This window comes from Trachymyrmex septentrionalis, unplaced genomic scaffold, assembly GCF_001594115.1.
Source record: "Trachymyrmex septentrionalis isolate Tsep2-gDNA-1 unplaced genomic scaffold, Tsep1.0 scaffold66, whole genome shotgun sequence".
Classification (NCBI taxonomy): Eukaryota; Metazoa; Arthropoda; class Insecta; order Hymenoptera; family Formicidae; genus Trachymyrmex; species Trachymyrmex septentrionalis.
Window position 1 is genome coordinate 343,616 of NW_017305843.1, and position 19,584 is coordinate 363,199.

The window sequence follows — 19,584 nt, forward strand, 5'->3', positions numbered from 1 at the left end:
CTTTCTTCGAAGATGGAATTCTATAATATAAGAGTTAAAATAGTTTGTGCATTATCTAAAGTTGAATGTCTCTTTGAAATGCGAGATAGACGCGTATCTATTTCATGTGTTTTTAAGATTCTGGAATGCATTGTTGCTAAGCAGTTATATATTTCTTTTTTTGATTCTGAAATGATGTTTAACACAACATGTTAACTATCATCTTTTATAAACAAATTGAGATATTCGAAGTTTTCTTCTGTATTTTGTTGAATATATTTCAATTTGAATTAGAGAAAATAAATTTCAATCATTACGATTCAGTAGTACTTCTAAATTCTATCCCTTTTAGTACTTATACTTCTAAGAAATTAAAATCCTTATTATTCGTTCTTTATCTAACGGTCTTCAACAAAGTGTTAAAGAATTACAAGTAAAATTTCTTAATAGTGATGATTTATTTGCGTACATATCGTATGACTCTTTATGGTAGAAAAAAGAAATTATGATACAAAGTTGAAGATTAGTATATAATTAACTAAATAACTAACTAATGATAAAATTATATACATTTAAAAAAATAGTTATAATTTTATTTAATTATAATTTTACAATATATTAATAATATCTGTTTTATGTAGTTGCTAATATTATTATACTGTATATTTATTGTATATATTGTATATATGGGATATATTTTATCTAATTCACCTACACTTAAAAGAAAAATATATGAAACATGCATATAAATATGCACTTTTTGTTCATTTTTATATCATTACTAATCTAAAAAAATGTAACATATAATATTAAAACATCCTTTTGATAGGAACGTTTAATAGATAGTAGTTCATTCCCCCCCCCCTCTCTCTCTCTCTCTCTCTCTCTCTCTAATGAATATATGATTACTTTCTATATTTCTATATTTCTATCGAAATATAAAGAATATATTTTTGAAACATAAAGAACCGGAAACTCATTTATATCGCTACCATTAAAAATTCCGTTTTTGTCGTACATCCTGAATGTAATATGTATATGGGATGTCAACTTATCTTTCATGTTAACCTTGGCACTTATGTTAATCGTCAAGTGAAACTTCAAAAGCACAGGTGCTGATGTATCTGTCCTCATTTTAATGTTGGTCGATCGTATAGCTATCAGCTTTCGCATATTCGCATGTATGTGAAAAATGAATTAATCTTGCTTTTTGAATTTCACTTGAAATCTATTAAGCATGCATCATTTAAAACACAAACGTATATGATCACTGAACAGTATATACGAATTGATATAAATTATAAATAAAAATAATGACTTATTATTTAAAAATTTTTATCATTTTATTTTGCAGGAGAAGAAAATGACTTTACATCAGATGGTGAAGAGAGTGGTGGTGGTGGAGGAGGTGGCGAAGAAGCCGTGGATCTCACAGCGACGAGATCTCATCAGGGCGACGATGATCCTATGGAAGAGGATGAGGAAGAAGGTATTGATGAACAAGACGAGCAGGATGAGGATGAGGAGGGCTCACGCAAACAGATTCATCATCGACAAGACGCGGAGAACAATAATAATTTTGTGGAGAGCGGCTTACCTACCGCTATATTCCCACCAGCTGGAACTAGTCACGTCACCCTCGAAGCCCTTCAGAATACAAAAGTGGCGGTCGCTCAGTTCGCTGCCACTGCTCTTACTGGGGCAGACAGCGAAGCGGCGCTACAAGACCTGGCATTTCTGGAAAACACGCTGTGCACCCTTCAGAATCAACAGGTATTACAATTACAGCTGATTCGACAACTTCAGCAGCAATTATTGATCACTCACGGGCAACCGGTAATGCAATCGTCGACGGAGCCAACCGATAACAAAGAAGCTTCGTCGTCTCCTATTATTCATCCGAAACCATTGTCGAGTCTCGCGTCACCTCCTTCTTCTCGTCCGCCAAGTCATCATCAGCAAACATCACCGGCGCCGCTGACACCGAATCTACTTCAGGAACGACCCACCTCGACGAGCAGCGCCTCTCCTTTGAATCTACCCTTATCTTCGTCCAGCACGACATCAACTGTCATTACGACCACCAGCAGCCAGATGCCGATGCCACATCAAATACCACATTGCTCGATAAGCGCTTCCCTCGCTTCATCGATCATAACAAACACCGATCCGCCTCCGCTTCACGAGCCAAATACTCTGGACATTCTTCAAAAACGTACCCAAGAAGTATTGGATAATGCGAGTCAAGGACTAGCTAACAATTTGGCCGACGAGCTCGCGTTTAGAGGCAAGGGCTCGCGACTATCTCCTTACGATTCGAAATCAAGCGGTGGTCGCGGCGAGCCCTTCTTCAAGCATCGATGTCGCTTCTGTGGCAAAGTCTTCGGTAGCGACTCGGCGCTACAAATCCACATACGATCCCACACAGGTGAGCGACCTTTTAAGTGCAACGTATGTGGCAGTCGGTTTACGACCAAGGGCAACCTGAAGGTCCACTTCCAAAGGCACACGGCCAAATTTCCACATGTTAAGATGAATCCGAATCCTGTTCCAGAACATTTAGATAAATATCACCCACCCCTCTTACAGCAAATTGCTTCCGGGAGACCGATGCCGTCTCCGCCGCCGCCGCCACCACCATCCTCTCATCACCCCTCGTTTCACCCGGCAACAACGCACGGTTTCCTCCCACCACAACCACCCGTACCTCTGAGCCTCACCTTATCCACTATGACGCCCCTTTATCGATCTCCAGTTATTAATCATCGGGACGATCAAGATGTACCGGAGAACCTTAGTAAACCTATAACCACCGCTCCACAGACATCTCCCACTTCTCCCGCTGCCGTATTGAATTCTCGTCATTCCTTTCATGACAATCTCCATCAACAACATCAAAAGCAGCAGCTTGAACAGAGAGAGGAGATAAAACTCGAACAGAGATCACCCGGACAGGAGCAGTATCAACGACCGATGAGTCGGGAAGGCGCTGAGCGAATAACACCGAAGAGAGAACCTGAAGAAGCGGAAGAAGCTGCAGAGGAGGAGAGCGAAGATTTTGAGGACACTACGAGACGATACCTTAATTCACCTCAATCCGTGAATCCACCGTCCCAACCGCAAACGTACGAGGATTGTAGTATGGATAGTAAAATCAGTGGACGTTTAGAGGGCGATGGAGAGATGGAAGTGGATGAGGAAATAGAAGAGCAGCCTGAAAACCTCTCAGGCAGAGGTACAATTAATCGTTTGCCTCAACAGATCGTGACATACCCAGGAGCATCACCAGCCAGCAGTAGCGCGAGTAGCGGTAGTCTACAGACATCTTTCGCTGGAATTCTGTTTCCAGGTCCTCCGGCTCATCACCAAATTCCTCATCTTCCTGTTTCTACACAGACAGGACCAATCACGGCATCCGGAAATGAAATGATCGATCCAGCCAAGGACCCAGCGATTTATTCGACTTTACTACCACGGCCGGGCAGCAATGATAATTCCTGGGAAAGCTTGATTGAAATAACGAAAACTTCAGAGACGTCCAAGCTACAGCAACTAGTCGACAATATCGAGCATAAACTGAGCGATCCTAATCAGTGCATCGTTTGCCACAGAGTGCTCTCATGCAAGAGCGCGTTACTGATGCATTATCGCACTCATACTGGCGAACGTCCTTTCAAGTGTAAAATTTGCGGTCGTGCTTTCACGACGAAGGGCAATCTGAAAACCCACATGGGAGTGCACAGAGCTAAACCACCGCTGAGAGTGTTGCATCAGTGTCCTGTGTGTCACAAGAAATTTACGAACTCTCTAGTATTGCAGCAACACATACGTCTTCATACCGGAGAACCCACCGATCTCAGTCCGGAACAGATTCAGGCTGCAGAAGTGAATGAGTTCCCACCCGGTTATCATCCATTGGCATCTTTTCTCCCTCAAGGCTTTCCACCGATACATCCGACCAGTACAGGCTTCTCCTTAGGATTCCCTCCATCCAGACAAACGGCCATCGAACAACAATTACAGGAGAGCGACATCGAAACGAAAGAGGAATCTCAGCACCAACGACAGAGATTTATGGAGGAGCATAGCGAAGAGATGGAAGATCAAGAAGATGAAGAGCAAGATCACAGAGAGGACGATGAGAGGTGCGAATTGAATCGCGATAGGCGTAGCGTCGAAATTGAAGAGGAGCAGGATCACGAAAGTGAAGATACAACTGAACACAAGGACGTAACGCTTCCTATATTTTCGACTTCGTTGGCAGCACTCGAGAACCAAGTAAGGACCATCACGACGACAGCCACGACTACGAATGTAGCCAGGTCGCCGTCCTTTCATCGATACAACGGTAGCGAGAAGAGCACTAGCCCACCAACATCCGGAGCTCCGCTCGACTTGACGCCCCGTGCTTCATCCACGCCAGCGTCGGTGGCTTCAGCATCGCCTACACCACCACCCCAAACCACGCCGCATCATCCACCAAATCCCTTCGGCATGTTCGCGGGACTACTACAAGCGGTTTCGTCCACTCCTGCTACTAGCACGATAGGCACTTCGAACATAAATAGCGTCACGTCGATGAATGCCGTGAACCCGGGAAGTGGGCCCGGCACCGGACCATTAGCCTCGCTGACCACTTCAGCTGTATTAGCCGCATCATCGACCTACAATCCGCTTGGCCTAGCTGTTGGAGGCCCAGCAGGTAGGAACTGCTAGCATCAGGGCGGGCTGCGGTTCCTGCTACACCTTATTCCTCGTCCGACTATGATCATGATTCTTTGCCGCGAATCGTTAAGTCCAATCTCGTCGAGTATATACCTTTATCTCAGTGGCGTATCCGTCTTATCCAATCTCATATCAATATCCTGTTTGTGGTGTAGCTGGACCTAGCACTCCCATTCTCCTGTTATATAACTTTCTTCTTTTTTATCTATCTTATTACCTTTGTTTCAATAATCATCTTTGTCTTTTTATCTTTATCTCTATTTTTATATATATCTGTATTATTATATATATTATTATAATCTATATTATTATATTCCTTAATCGTCTTTCTTATATTCCTTAATGTTATGCGATAATTTCTGTTTTTCATTGTATTTACGCTATCTCTTGCGATATCGCGTCGCATATGAGTGTCTTTGTGATTTCATCGTACTTAAAACGGTAAAATGGTAATTTCGATTTATTTATTTTGGCTTATTTTTATTTTATTTTTTTTTATTTAGAAAACTAAAAGTGAAGACTCGGCCTCAATATTAGAAAACAACTGGAAGTTAATCATTCTACGTTAATACAATAACGATTGATGTCCGCTTGGAAAAGATTCAAAGGCAAGTAGGTTTACAAAATACGAAAAAATGACAAAAGATAGCAAGCGACAATAAGGAATATTCTTTAAATCAATCTTATTAACTATTTCTATCAACAATACCGATTTGAAAAAGATGGCCATATTATCTATAATAAATTAGTAATGATAATATTATACATATTATGAATATTAGTTATATTCCAATGCGTTCCTTTTTATTATATTTTAGTATTATTTTTTATTTTATTATTTCTTAGTTTTAGGTTTTAATTTAGATATAATATAATATTCAACATTTTTAATACTCGTATACAGGTTATGCAAGTCCCAGAATATTTCAGACAATTTTCGTATGTCCGTAGAGCGGATTGAGTAAAAAAGTTGTGTATTTGTCATTTTGCAATTTTCGCAATAGTTGGCGAGATATTATTTTCTAAAGATCGCGTATTCACCTACCGCCAAATACAAGCATAGGATGAGATACGACCACCCAGTATGAGGAATTGTTTTCTTTCGCCGTCATATATACATAACTATTGCCGCCATAATAAACTCCCTTCCGCACGTCTAAGAATCATAACGGATAGGCGTGTATTTGGTGGAATGGGCAAAATCCGCTTATGCGGCAATTTTTAAAATATATACACATATATGTATATATATGTTAGGAAATAAATGTTATACAAAATGTATAATACAAGATGAAGATCAAAATAAGATTAAAATAATCAGAGTGGATAATCAGAACAACAGTACGATTAATAATGAGAGCGACTGAATATATGTTATATATATGTAGTTCAGTTTGTCACTTAAGAGTTATTGTAGGAAGTAGCAAAATACTTCTGTAAAAACTAATTCTCAGATGCTTGTTGAAGATTATATATGAGAAAATATTAACGACTAAAAAATCAATATAGACTAAAAAGTACAAAGTGAAAAGTACAAACCAATTATTATATCGCAACGAATCGTATTTGAACGCGTTTATCTGTTTATATTAGTTTTAATGATAATTATATCCTATATTTGACTTAAATACGATAGGCCGCGACGATGTAAACGCTTGTCAAGTAATTCGACCTAGCTTGGATTTTTCTGATAATTCCTATCTCAGACTGTATGAGATGTAACGGGTGATGTAAACGCAAATAGACTAAAATTGGTCTATAAATGCGTAAAGTATAAAGTATATACTGACAGGTAACTCTACTTTACATTTTGTTGATATGCATACAATTGGTAAAACAAATTATTATAAATATAACGTGCAATAAATGTTGTTAGAAACGTAACTTATGATTGGAAATTACATGTAGACTAAATGCGGTTTACATTAGGTCCAAAAGTATCATAGGTCTATATGACGTAAACGTTTAAAAATATCTATTTTAAGTTAGGGTATAGATTAGGTTAGATTATAGGTCAGATCGCATGATGTAAACTAGGCCAATATTGATATGTTAGAGGACTAATGTAATCATTACAGTATTCTACAAAAGAGATAATTCCAATATTAAGCTACTCCTAGCTCTGATAAAGTGAATTGCAATGTTCACGAAACATTAGCATTCTAATAATGGATCTAAACACTGTGATAGCCCGCGAAACGCATAGCTTCTGTATAAAAAAGATCGTTATTGTTTTACTTGATTTTGAAATAAATGTAACAAAAATTTACCTTCCCATATCCTTTCTTATAATTACGATTATAATATTCAATACAAATAATACATTTAGCTGACGTTTATTATTAGTTTCAAACATATAGCACAGAAGATTGAAGTAATATTGCTACAATGTTGCAATATTGCAGATTACAATGTAATATTGCAGAGATATTACAGAAATGTAAATTAACAATATGTCTGGAAAATGTCAGTAATATGGCTGTAATATTCCAAAAACATTGCAAACTACAATTAGTAACAATTCTTTAATTGTTACAATAATAATAATATAAAAATATAATTTTTTACAATATTTATGTAGTACATTTAGTTTACCAGCCGTTTTTATAATATAATAATTAATATAATCAATTTTTATATTTAAATAAAAAATTTATTAATCTATTAAAATTGACGGTCTATATATTTATTAATCTATTATTTGACGGCCTATATTTATTAATCTATTATTTGACGGCTAATAGTATATTCGGTACACATGCACTGATACGGTTCTAGTGCTGCTCTGACACAGTGCTGCCCTAACACGGTGCAGAACTACACTAGATTGATGTGATCTGATGCAGAATTAAGTTTGAAACTAATAACATATATTATAACTAATGATATTGTAGTAAACATAAATATTTTTATTATCAAAAGTATATTTTTTCTCATATATAATTATATACTTCTTTGTCCGAGTATTCATTCACGATGTTCACACAACCTAATTTTTATCTTTTGGCCTTTCTTCTTTTATTAACATATCTTCTATTTCAACATCGCTACTACTTGTTTCTAATAATTCATTTATAATAAATAATTTTAGTCTTTCTTTATCCTTATATATTATCCTTATATATTTATTTTGTAATTTTTTGCTGCTAACTAGTTTTGTTTGTTCGAACACCAAATTACAAAGTATTGTCAGTGCAACATTTCTTGAACTCGTTCGGTACATTCGGTTGGTCCGAATACAAATTCAGCACTACACTGGGTCAGTTTTCATTTGCTGAATACGGCAACGCACTGACACAGTGCGCACAACTCGAATGCGTCGCATCAAAGAAATTCGCACTTAGTGCGCACTAGTTTAGTCTATCGAATGTGCCATAAGTTTTATATTTATTTTAAATATAAAATCAAAAAATTGTATAATATCGAATTTAGATGCAATTAATATATCATTATCAGATAAAACGATAAGCAATTAAGCTACTGAAAATGATTTATCGAAATATTAATTATGTGATCGATGATGTATTTATGTGAACGCAAGAATAAACCAACGCTCGAATTTTTTTGATAAATTTCATACCGTCACTTTTTAATCGATTTCAGTTAACTCGGAGTGGCTTCGAATTAAAAAAGAATCACTGCGATTAACTTAATCCATGATTAACTTACCAAGCGACTGTATTATTATGTTAATGTGGATAATATTTGTTCGGGGCACACACATACGAGGTCTGTTCAAAAAGTATCGCGAATTTTGAATTTTCGCGGGTTACGTATATTCGATTTTCGATTTTTTGTGGTGTTATGTTGGTACTCATGTCTCTCACTTATGCCGACAAGTTCGGCCATTTTGAATGTTCAGTTAATTTTTGACAGCTGCTTTGCTTGCACGTGTTTTGGCTCGTCTTCGATTTTTGCCTATTCCAAAAAATGGATCAAAGAATCTGTATCAAATTTTGTGTGAAAAACAAAATTAAGTGCGCGGACGCATTCCGAATGTTGACTGTGGCATATGGTGAAGCTACCTTGGACCGAAGCAACGTTTATCGGTGGTACAAAATGTTCTCAGAGGGCCGAGAAGATGTGAACGACGAAGAGCGTGCCGGACGCCCGAGCACGTCAACAACAGACGAAAACATTGATGAAGTGAAGAAAATAGTATTGGCCAATCGTCGAATCACCGTTAGAGAGGTTGCTGAGGACCTAAACATATCGATTGGCTCGTGCCATTCGATTTTTACCAATGATTTGGGCATGAGACGGGTCGCCGCGAAATTCGTACCAAAATTGCTCAATTTCGACCAAAAACAGCATCGCATTAACATTGCTAAGGAGCTGTTGGACTCTGTCCGCGACGACCCAAATTTGCTCCAGAGGGTCATAACTGGTGACGAATCATGGGTTTATGGTTATGACGTGGAAACCAAAGCTCAATCATCCCAATGGAAGCTGCCGCACGAGCCAAGACCGAAAAAAGCGCGCCAAGTTCGGTCGAATGTGAAGGTTTTGCTTACAGTTTTCTTCGATTGCAGGGGCGTGGTGCATCATGAGTTCTTGCCACAGGGTAGAACGGTCAATAAGGAATATTACCTGCAAGTTATGCGCAATTTGCGCGAAGCAATCCGCCAGAAACGCCCGGATTTGTGGAAGAACAAAAATTGGCTTTTGCACCATGATAACGCCCCTGCTCACACATCGTTGCTTGTGCGCGAATTTTTGACCAAAAACAACACACTAATGATGCCGCAGCCACCGTATTCCCCAGATCTGGCCCCCTGTGACTTTTTCTTGTTCCCGAAACTGAAGAGGCCCATGAAAGGACGACGCTACGCTACGATTGAGGAGATAAAGACGGCATCGAAGGAGGAGCTGAACAAGATCACAAAAAATAATTTTTTGAAGTGCTTCGAGGATTGGAAAAAACGTTGGCACAAGTGTATAATATCTGATGGGGATTACTTTGAAGGAGACAAAATAGATATTCATGAATAAATAAATAATTTTTGAAAAAACACAAAATTCGCGATACTTTTTGAACAGACCTCGTACATGCTTTATTCTTACAAATAAATTTATCCTTCAGAATTAATAATACATTTATTGAAATATTTTTATGGTTTTATTATAAAAAATTGCTTTTTAAAAGCACATATCACTAGAAATGCAATTTGTAGAAAAATTAAAGTTAATGAGATATATGTTATGTACAGAAAATAGTTTTCATTTTAGAGTCTTCGTAAAAAATTTATCCAAATGCATTACATTGCAATATTGCTGGAACATTTCGTTGCAATATAATAAAAAGCGGACATCTTATTGTTATTGGAATCTTGCAGCAATGATTCAGCAACGTTTCACAACCACAATATTGCAATGTTTCAGTGAAATCATTCTGCAAATGTTTCTGCAATCTTTCTGTGCTGTATGGGAAGCTATTAACAAAAGGAAATAATAAAACAATAACAATATGACGTAAGCCGATGTTCATAATCGGTGTGTTTTTGTATTTAAGATTATCTTAAGTACAATCTTAAGATATTTGAAAATATCTATCGTGAACTAATCAGAGAGTTGCATCATCTTAAGACATTACTAAAGACAGTCTTAAAATAAGAACAGATTACGAATATCATCGAATAGTAATAGTACAATATGATATATAGTAATAAAAACCGTAATATAGTAATTATCCGTTACAATAGGTCACAGTTTTAATAATTTAAAAGTAGCTCGTTGTTTATTAGATGCAAAATGAGTGAGTCAGCTTCAGATGAAGATTAAGACAATAAATTTTATAAATTTGGTACAAGTAGTTTCGCTTCGATTTTGAAATAGAATCTTATATATAATATTCAAAAATATTAAAAATTGAAAAATAAATGTGGGCAGTGAATAGACGACAGTATGCATTGCCAAATTGAAAATTTCATCTAATCTCATAATAAAATTAGGTTTTTAAGAATGCAAAGAAAAGATCAAAGTCCTTTCTGCTTACACTTTTTCACTTTTCTCTTATCAGTTTTTGATTTCTTTAATCTTTATTTATTTATATTCGATGACATACTGCATCTTATTTCATATTTATTTTACATCAATACTCGTTGACCTTTATTTATTAATAATGTTTTTCTAAATAATGAGCGACAACTTTGTCACAGTATTTAAGGTAATAAATAATCTTGATAATATTAGGGATACGTCGGATGTCCAAAAAGTATCCGGTATCCGATATTATCCGGCACTTTTTTACTGTCTGACCGGATAATCAGATATCATTAGAATGCACCAGATCGTAAAATTATCGGATATCGCATATTCAGACAGAATATAATATCGGATATCCGACATTTTCTGAATATCGGATTCCGAGAAAGTGTCTTCTAAAAAAAAAAGCCTAAAGAGAAAAAAATTGTAATTTTGCAACAATATTAAGATACTATAGCATCATGAATATGTATACTTGTTTCTAGAACATTTGTATAAGAAAAAAAATCAACAATTTAATAATATCAAATTTCAATCGGATATATTCCCGAATACTAATTATGTATGACTCCGGTCGGATAATAAAAAGGTGCCGAATAATACTGGGCACCGAATATTTTCCGATGCATCTCTAATCATTAGTATCTGGGAATATATCCGATTGAAATTTTATATTATTAAATTGTTGATGTTTTATTATATAAATGTTCTATAAATAAGTATGTATATTCATAATACTATAATATCTTGTATTGCTGCAAAATTACAAGTGTTTTTTCTACAATTACCATCTCTATTGCTAATCAAACTCGAACGGTAACATTAAAATCATAATTATTATCACTATTTTTCTCTTACAGTCTCTTTTCCTTTTTGCCTTTTTTTTTCTTTTTTTACTCAACTTTTTTTTTTAGACAAAATGTCCCGGAATTCGGTCAGATCCGGAAAATATCGGATATCCGATTCGAAACATTGTTTTCCCGGATATCCGATCGGATATCGGATATTCGATGTTACATTCTTTTTCGATATCTGATAATTTTACGGTCCGGTGCATCTCTAGATAATATATGTTATTGAGAAAAAATACTATGAAAATAAACTTTTTTATTATAAATTTTTTGTGCAATTTATTCTTGCACTACAATTCTTATTTTTTCTATTATTCTTTTTCATTTTATTTAGATAATTTTTTTCGTAGGTATTAATAAATACTTACTGGGATTATAATCTTAAAATGGTATAATTTTATAACTTTAGTTATTGAAATATGTAAATACTATGATATAAAAAGAAATGTAACTCGTTGCGCATAATAACGGAAGTTCTGTAATCTCAAATTAGAAATTGATCTTATTTGCGACGCGAATGAATCGCATGAACTTCTGTAAATGAGCTCAAAACGTGATTGATTGACAAATATTTCTACTATCTGTCACTCACTGCGCATCACAATGGATCACCTTTCTTTTTACATCATAGTAAATACGTTAAAGAAAAGAATGATCGGTAACTTTAAATTGCTTTAATTTTGAAACTATAATAATAAAAATACACTTATAATATTCAATTACAACTAATTCGCGATTATATTAATCAATGATCCCGTTGTCACCATTATCGATAATTATTTAGTATCTTCAAGATATAATTTCTACCAAGATATAATTTTTAAATAAAGATTACTAAATCGGTTTAAAAAAATAACCCAATTATTTGCAATATTCATGCAATCAGTTTAATAAAAACATGACCAACATAACTTTTAAATTAATAAACTTTAAAAAAATGAAAAAAGTATATAAGTATAATATTTATTACACAATCGGTACTACAACACTTTTGTATTAATAAATCATTCAATTATCGCCATTGTCAGTTATTATCGATATTTTTAGGCATACGTTTTATTAATTTTAAAACATAGTCTGTGTAACCGAGTAAACTTTTTAATCACTATATCAAACATTTTTGAACGAGCAGTAGAATAGCTCTTCCCCTATGTACAGAGAGTCTTAATTATTGTCTGATTTTATTAAAGAACGACATATTTAACGATGAGTATCGCTAAAAAATCTATCGTACACTAAAAAATTTGAAGCTATTTCCTTTTTCATACACTTGAAAGAACTGAAAATGTCATAAGAAACGAGCGCAAAAAATCTAAGATATTTTAAACAAGTAGCAGAAGCATTAGGTATGAAACATCTAATACCGTTGATCTATCGAAGCGCGATAAAACACGAAAGATATGTTGAAATTACGTCAGCTACATTTTTATAGAACAAATTGTATTTATGTCACAAAAGTTTATTTTTGTGAGAATGCAGTTATTTTTAATAAAATTAGTATCAAGAAAAGATTTATTAAAATAGATTGAACTATCTTTGACAGTTCATCAATATATATAGTCTCTTATTGATATTTTATACTTGTATATGTATTTTAACACTGTATTTGAAAATCGTGACTAACTGTTTTATTTAAATAAAGAAAATATAATGCTCTACCAAGAACTTTTGATAACACAGGCTCACAAAAAAAATACTTGTGCTGGGATGGAGACCCACCTATTCTTATGTATTTTGAGTCGCTGAATACGAATCTGACATCAAAATAGGATCATCCAGAGCAATTTTTCGCTCTGGATTAAAAATTTGCCCTGGATAGTCTTATTTTGATGTCAGATTCGTATTCAGCGACTCAAAATACGTAAGAATAGCTAGATCTCCACCCTAGTACAGGATACTTTTTTTATGGACCTGTGTAATTAATGCATAAAAAATATTATTTCTTTTAAAAAATATACATATATAACCAATTGTCTTGTTCTGTAACGCATCATATAAATTACAATTTTTCTATCCCGCTCAGAATTTCTTCGCAAATAAAATTCACATAAGATTTATGCCGGTCACACTCTTCCTTGACAGATTGTATTATAATACTTTTTAGACTTTTACGGGTATTTTCTATGCAGAAGCTATGTATTTCGCGAATTAGCTCCGTGTTCTTCCAGATTAGCCATTATTAAGGCTGAAGCAAAACGCATAATGCATAAAGCATAAGAGAATCGACCAATTAGAATATTTTCTTTCTACGAAAGACTCTGATTGATTGATTCTCTTATGCTTTATGTATACGATATGCAAAGGTTAAGGCTCCAGCCTTAATAATGGAACACGGAGCTAATTCGCGAAACATAGCTTCTGCATAGAAAGTACCACGTAAGTTTAAAAAATATATAATATACAATTTAAAGATCACCGGCCTTTCAAATACCATAACGTTTCATGAAAATTTTGCTTCACCTCATCAGGGACCATGGTGAAAATACACAAGATGAAGCATTGCGCATAATGGCGACAGGAATAGTGAAAACAACCAATAAATTTTTGCCCTTACTTTCCTGCGTGTAATAGCGCTAGCATACTAAACAGCCAATAAAATTTTGCTCCAAATTCCTACTGCGCAACCAGAAATGCTTTACCTTGTATATTTTCATCAGTATATCAAGTTATATCAAGTTATTCGTTGTCCTGATAATCTACAATGTAAATTGCAATGTTCACGAAATGTTAACATTTTAATAATGGATCTAAACATGTACGAAGATAATCTGCGAAATGCATAGTTTCTGTATAGGTGTATATTATAGTTTTAGAATTGCAAACAAATATATATAATGTAAAGTATTAATAGAGCAAAATGAAAACGCGATAAAAATATTTTCGCAGTGTAATTCCTTGAAATACATATACGCATGAAGAATTGAATCGAAAATGTAAAGAGATACAATTTGTTACAGTACGTGGCAACACCACATGTAAATTCTGCTACAAGACGTTCGCGTGCCAATCTGCATTGGAGATTCATTACCGGAGTCATACGAAGGAGCGACCTTTCAAATGCACCATATGCGATCGAGGTTTTTCTACGAAGGTAATTAAATAAAATTTTACCTCGAAAGCGTATTCTGCGAATTGTTAATCTCTTCCTTTCTTTCTTACTCTCTCACTCTTTTTCTCGCTTGTATTGTATGTCATATTTGCTGATTTATATCTCGATGTTGTGATACTTTGTTAATTGTGACATGTTTAATCATCTGGATTCCATATTTTGCTATATGTATCCTGTTGTAAAAGTATTATTATTTTATTTGATTTTCATACAAAACAGATTTATGTTCGAATTGATATGACTTATATAAGCTTCAAACTTCTCAAAACTATGTTAAAAGACACTACGAAATAATATTGTTTAAAAATATCTACACATTTCTTCAATTATTATTGCATAATACCCCTCTAAAAATTCGAAAATACTGTTAGTTCGAAAAAAATTACTCTGCTTCTAAAGAATGTTCTAAATGAAATATTCACACAACATTAAATAAAAATTCAAGAAAAACGCTACTTTTTTTCATTTGATAAAATAATTAACATAAAACATTTCGTGATCAGCTGATATACATAGGTATAACTATAAACACTGCACATTTATTTGAATCTTAATTATTAGCTTAGGATGTTAATCATATAAAATTTTCAAAAAACTTAAATAATGCCTATAGTTGCAAAACTTCTTATGAGATACTTTAAATGATAAGAAAATGAAATAAAAGAGTAAAAAATAAATAATATATATTACATATCAAATAATATTTCAGCATTATTGCTAGCATTAACGACATTATGAAAATATGCGCTAATATTTAAGGATTAGTCACAACAGTTAGAAATAAATAATTAAATATTAGAAATGCCTTATTCGTCACGCAAAGTTTTTTTCTGCTGTATCTATTCACACCACTTCTATATTGTCCTCGTTGTTCTGCTGTACTTTCAGAACGATGATTCCGGTCAGCAAGTATGTTCCTGCGCGGATCAACCCTTCGCCGCGAAGGGTCCGATTCTCCCACAACCCAATTCCCAATATCGCTCGTACCCGGCGAAATCGGCCGCCGGAAATAGTGAGAAACCGAAACGCAGACGGCGGCGGCCTGAGGAACGGAAGAACCGGGGGCGGACAGGAACAGGAGGGGGGCGAAGGCTGACGTCTGTTTATCCTGCCGTCCGCCTGCCCCCGCTGATGCCACCCGCCCTCGGACTTCTACCCTCGGACCACGTCTTCCTGGTAAGAGTCTCCTCTACCAGCAAGCGTACAATACGCGTTCGTCCTGCGATCTCGTGCAATCGATTATTATGACCAAGTTGCAGTTATTTTTTTTTACATAATAATATTCTGTTCTTTCTTTTTGCGATTGAAATAATTTAAATTCAATAATTCAAAATATAATTATCACAGTTTAAGTAAAATATATACATTCGCGCAATATATACGATAACTTTATCAGAATAATATAGAAACGTAAATATTGATTCGAATATAACGTGAATTATATTACTTTGATTAAAAAAAGATATGTAAAAAATGAAAAAAGAAGTTACTTTAACTTCTACAGTATTCAAACAAAATGAGAAGCAAAAAGGATATTTTGTGATGAGTTAAATTCGTTAAACTCGTTAAGTAGTTAAAGTCGTATAAATTTAATATAAATATATAATCGCAAGATGAACTTCCCATTTAAAATAATAGTATAAAGTCCCTAATCTGTACTATATAACATTCAACGGCGCAGATCGTTAATATATTGCACACAGATGCCTTACATGAATAACAATGTTATAACTATTCTTTTCTAGGAACGACAGTCAACTTCTTAATTAAATACAATAGAACGTGTTTTGATGCGCAGGGTAATATGAAGCAGCATATGTTGACTCACAAGATTCGCGATATGCCGCCACATCTGTTCAGCGATCCAAAGCATCAGCAGCAACAGCAGCAACAACAGCAGCAGCAGCAGCAGCAGCATCAGCAGCAGCAGCAGCAACAGCAGCAGCATCAGCAGCAGCATCAGCAACAACAGCAAGAACAAGAGACTTCCAGAAGTCCAATGTGCGTCGATGATTCGAGCCTACCGCCTCCACCTCCACCACCTCCACCACCCCCGCCGATGCCACCGACGTCCATCGAGTCCACAATACCTGTGAAAAGATCGCCGGAAGGAGATCTGCCAGCGCCGAAAAGACCAGCCAGTAAGTATGATTTTACTCACATTTGTTCGCTTTCATATGGAAAAGAAAAGAAAAAAAAAAGACTTATTACATACACACATATACAAACACCACGCGCGCGCGCGCGCGCGCGCATATGCACAGCACAAAATCTGCTTCTTCATCGAGCGCCACCCGTATTATCCGAACTCAGCTTCGCTCGGCTGCGATCTCATTGCTAACGCGTTGTCAATCACGATTGACGGCCCCTCTCGCTAACGAAAATCGTAGTTTGAAATGTCTAATGCTATTGCTTCGCAACACGCTTGTTAGACTCACTTATCTTCCTGCTTCTTGTCCATCATTATTTCTACATGCTAGATTGCTGGTAGCGGATTACGTTTATTCTATTTCTTCTATTTCTTCATTCATATAGGACAAATTGGATTTTTTGTAGCTATGGTGGCATCGTATAATACTTTCATTTCCGATACTATGATACGAATAAATATGATTTTATTAGATAAAAGACGTCACTGAGTCGATTTATGTCACATTTTTATAATTTTCAAGATCCATATTGCCTCAGACTGAGACTTTTATTTTCTTTAATCATTATCATATCACTACCACGAAGTCAGGGACAGTTTAGCGAAACCGTTATATGTATTTGCAGGCCTGCCGAGCAAGCATTTGTGCCAGATTTGCAATAAGAATTTCTCCTCGTCTTCGGCGCTCCAGATCCATATGAGAACTCACACTGGTGACAAACCATTCCGATGCACCGTCTGCCAGAAGGCGTTCACCACCAAAGGCAACCTCAAGGTATAACACATTAATTTTTTAGATGTCGAAAGTCTGAGTTCCTTCTACATGTTCCTGAAAAGTCTTTACTAACACCAGCTAGTCGCTACTGCTTTCTACTAACGCCAAAACGCGTAAACATCGCAAGTCGCTCGAGCTCGATGAAAGATCAGCGCTTTACCCGATCGAAAACTGACGCGCAGTATCGCCTCTTATCGCCTTTCTGATATTTCTTACCGCAGGTGCACATGGGTACTCACATGTTTACCAACGGAACATCACGCCGAGGTCGACGGATGTCATTGGATATACCTCCCCTGCCAATCACGCCCAAGGACTCAGAGTTTCTGCAAAGACGACCGGACCTTTTTTACCCGTATCTTCCCGCGCCATTCCTTAACGGCGTCCAGCAGAAGGTAATACTTATATCGCTCGAACTGAAAGGCTGTTCCGTGTCAGCATAATTCAAAGGCGACCAGCGTAATAAGTGTTTTATAGACATCTTGCTGAATAGAAATGTTGAATTCATCAAGGGAAAATTCGCGGAAACTTTTAATTTATTGCATTTTCCAATGCTGCGTAATGATTGCTGCTCAATTTAAAATGTTTGATACACGATTAAATACCAAAGGTATCACGGGTGCCGCATTAACAATCACCGTTTATTTCATTTTTGTAGGTAATTGCTCCCGAATAAACCTAACCAAACGGCGTACATTACTTACAGCTGAACGAGATTTCGGTAATTCAAAGTAGCAACGGGTTACCGCCCCATTCCTTGAGCGCGGGCAAATACGCGGCAAGTCTATTCGGCTCGGTGTATGGTGCCGGCGGAGGTGGCTTCTCCTTGGATAAACCAATGGGGCCAACCAATAACGGACCTCTAGTGGATGGCAAGTCCGCAATACCCTCGGGATCCATGCTCTTCCAAACACCATCGCCTTCGCATTCGCCTGGTGCGTCATCAAATGGTGGTAATCAAACGTCCACTAGTGTGTCTTGGACCGGCGATACTCTTCAGCACCATTTCGATCGGGAAACACCGAGCAGAACCGAGAATGACGCCACACCGCCCACAGCACGGTTACCACCGCCACCAGCGAGAGGAGAGGGATTAGCCGCGTGAAACTTGACGGATACATATCTTTCCACCTAGCTACATGAAAGGCGTGAGTGTTCGTTCATAGCGGCAGCATCTCCGCCACGTAAGAGGCTGATAATATAATTGATACAATTCTCTCAGACTGAATTAGTTTAGAAGAAGAAATACAGAATCGCGGCGATTAAATGTTGATAGCGGGCAATCTCGACTCCGCCATCCCTCCGTCCCAATCGGCGAAGGTTTATTATCGACTCATTCGGTCCCACAAGACCGCGCGATCATCAGAGTGGAAGCTCAATTGGTTTTCAATCACGCAATGATGCATCGCGTAAAGATGATTCCGCAAATCTCGATCGGAGCAGTCATAATATATCGCAGCTATCTTTTTCGTGCTGTATTCGTGCATTTCAAAAGAAGACAATCTTCGGAACTGAAAACGATCGCCTAATCTCTCACGTCAGGAGAACACGATCGGAACGATCATCGGGACAATCGCACGACCGAACGTAGCTCGTCGGTGATCGAGTTTACTTTTGGCATTTCTCCACGTACGAGTGACGACATATCCCTACACACTCTCTCTGTCTCTCTTTCTCTCTCTCTCTCTCTCTCTCTCTCTCTCTCTCTTCGTCTCCTTTCTTTATTCCTCTCCTTTCTGCATTCCTCTCCTTTCTTCATTCCTCTTTGCGCCCGGTAGTAGTTTTCAATGTCTGTAAGCGAAGACACCATGTTCCTATTATCGCGCTAGTCTTAATATGCGTAAAAGGAGTCGGTAGATTCCATCGATCCGTCGACGGCTTCCGAGTAGGCTAGGACACTGAGAGTTTCGATCCCGATTCGAAAACTCTCAATACGCGATGGGGCTCGATCGTGTCACCGTCGCTGTTCACATTCATCGTTTATTCGAACCGAAGCTTTCGCATCGCTCGC

The 19,584-nt window shown here is 36.5% G+C and overlaps 1 protein-coding gene across 3 annotated transcripts in view; it reads left to right on the plus strand.

Annotated features, from left to right (window-relative positions):
• LOC108753204 (homeotic protein spalt-major-like) overlaps positions 1-19,259 on the plus strand; it is a 90,233-nt gene extending 70,974 nt beyond the window's left edge. The window contains exons 2-8 of one of the 3 annotated variants that reach the window (XM_018494595.1): positions 1,334-4,681; positions 14,498-14,631; positions 15,538-15,825; positions 16,448-16,790; positions 17,425-17,573; positions 17,795-17,968; positions 18,280-19,259. In XM_018494595.1, coding sequence (XP_018350097.1) covers positions 1,334-4,681; positions 14,498-14,631; positions 15,538-15,825; positions 16,448-16,790; positions 17,425-17,573; positions 17,795-17,968; positions 18,280-18,678 — 4,835 coding nt within the window. In that variant the 3' untranslated portion in view covers positions 18,679-19,259. The remainder of the gene's footprint in view (positions 1-1,333; positions 4,682-14,497; positions 14,632-15,537; positions 15,826-16,447; positions 16,791-17,424; positions 17,574-17,794; positions 17,969-18,279) is intronic. The other 2 variants (XM_018494598.1, XM_018494599.1) reach the window with 2 other exon arrangements.
• Positions 19,260-19,584: the final 325 nt, after the last annotated feature.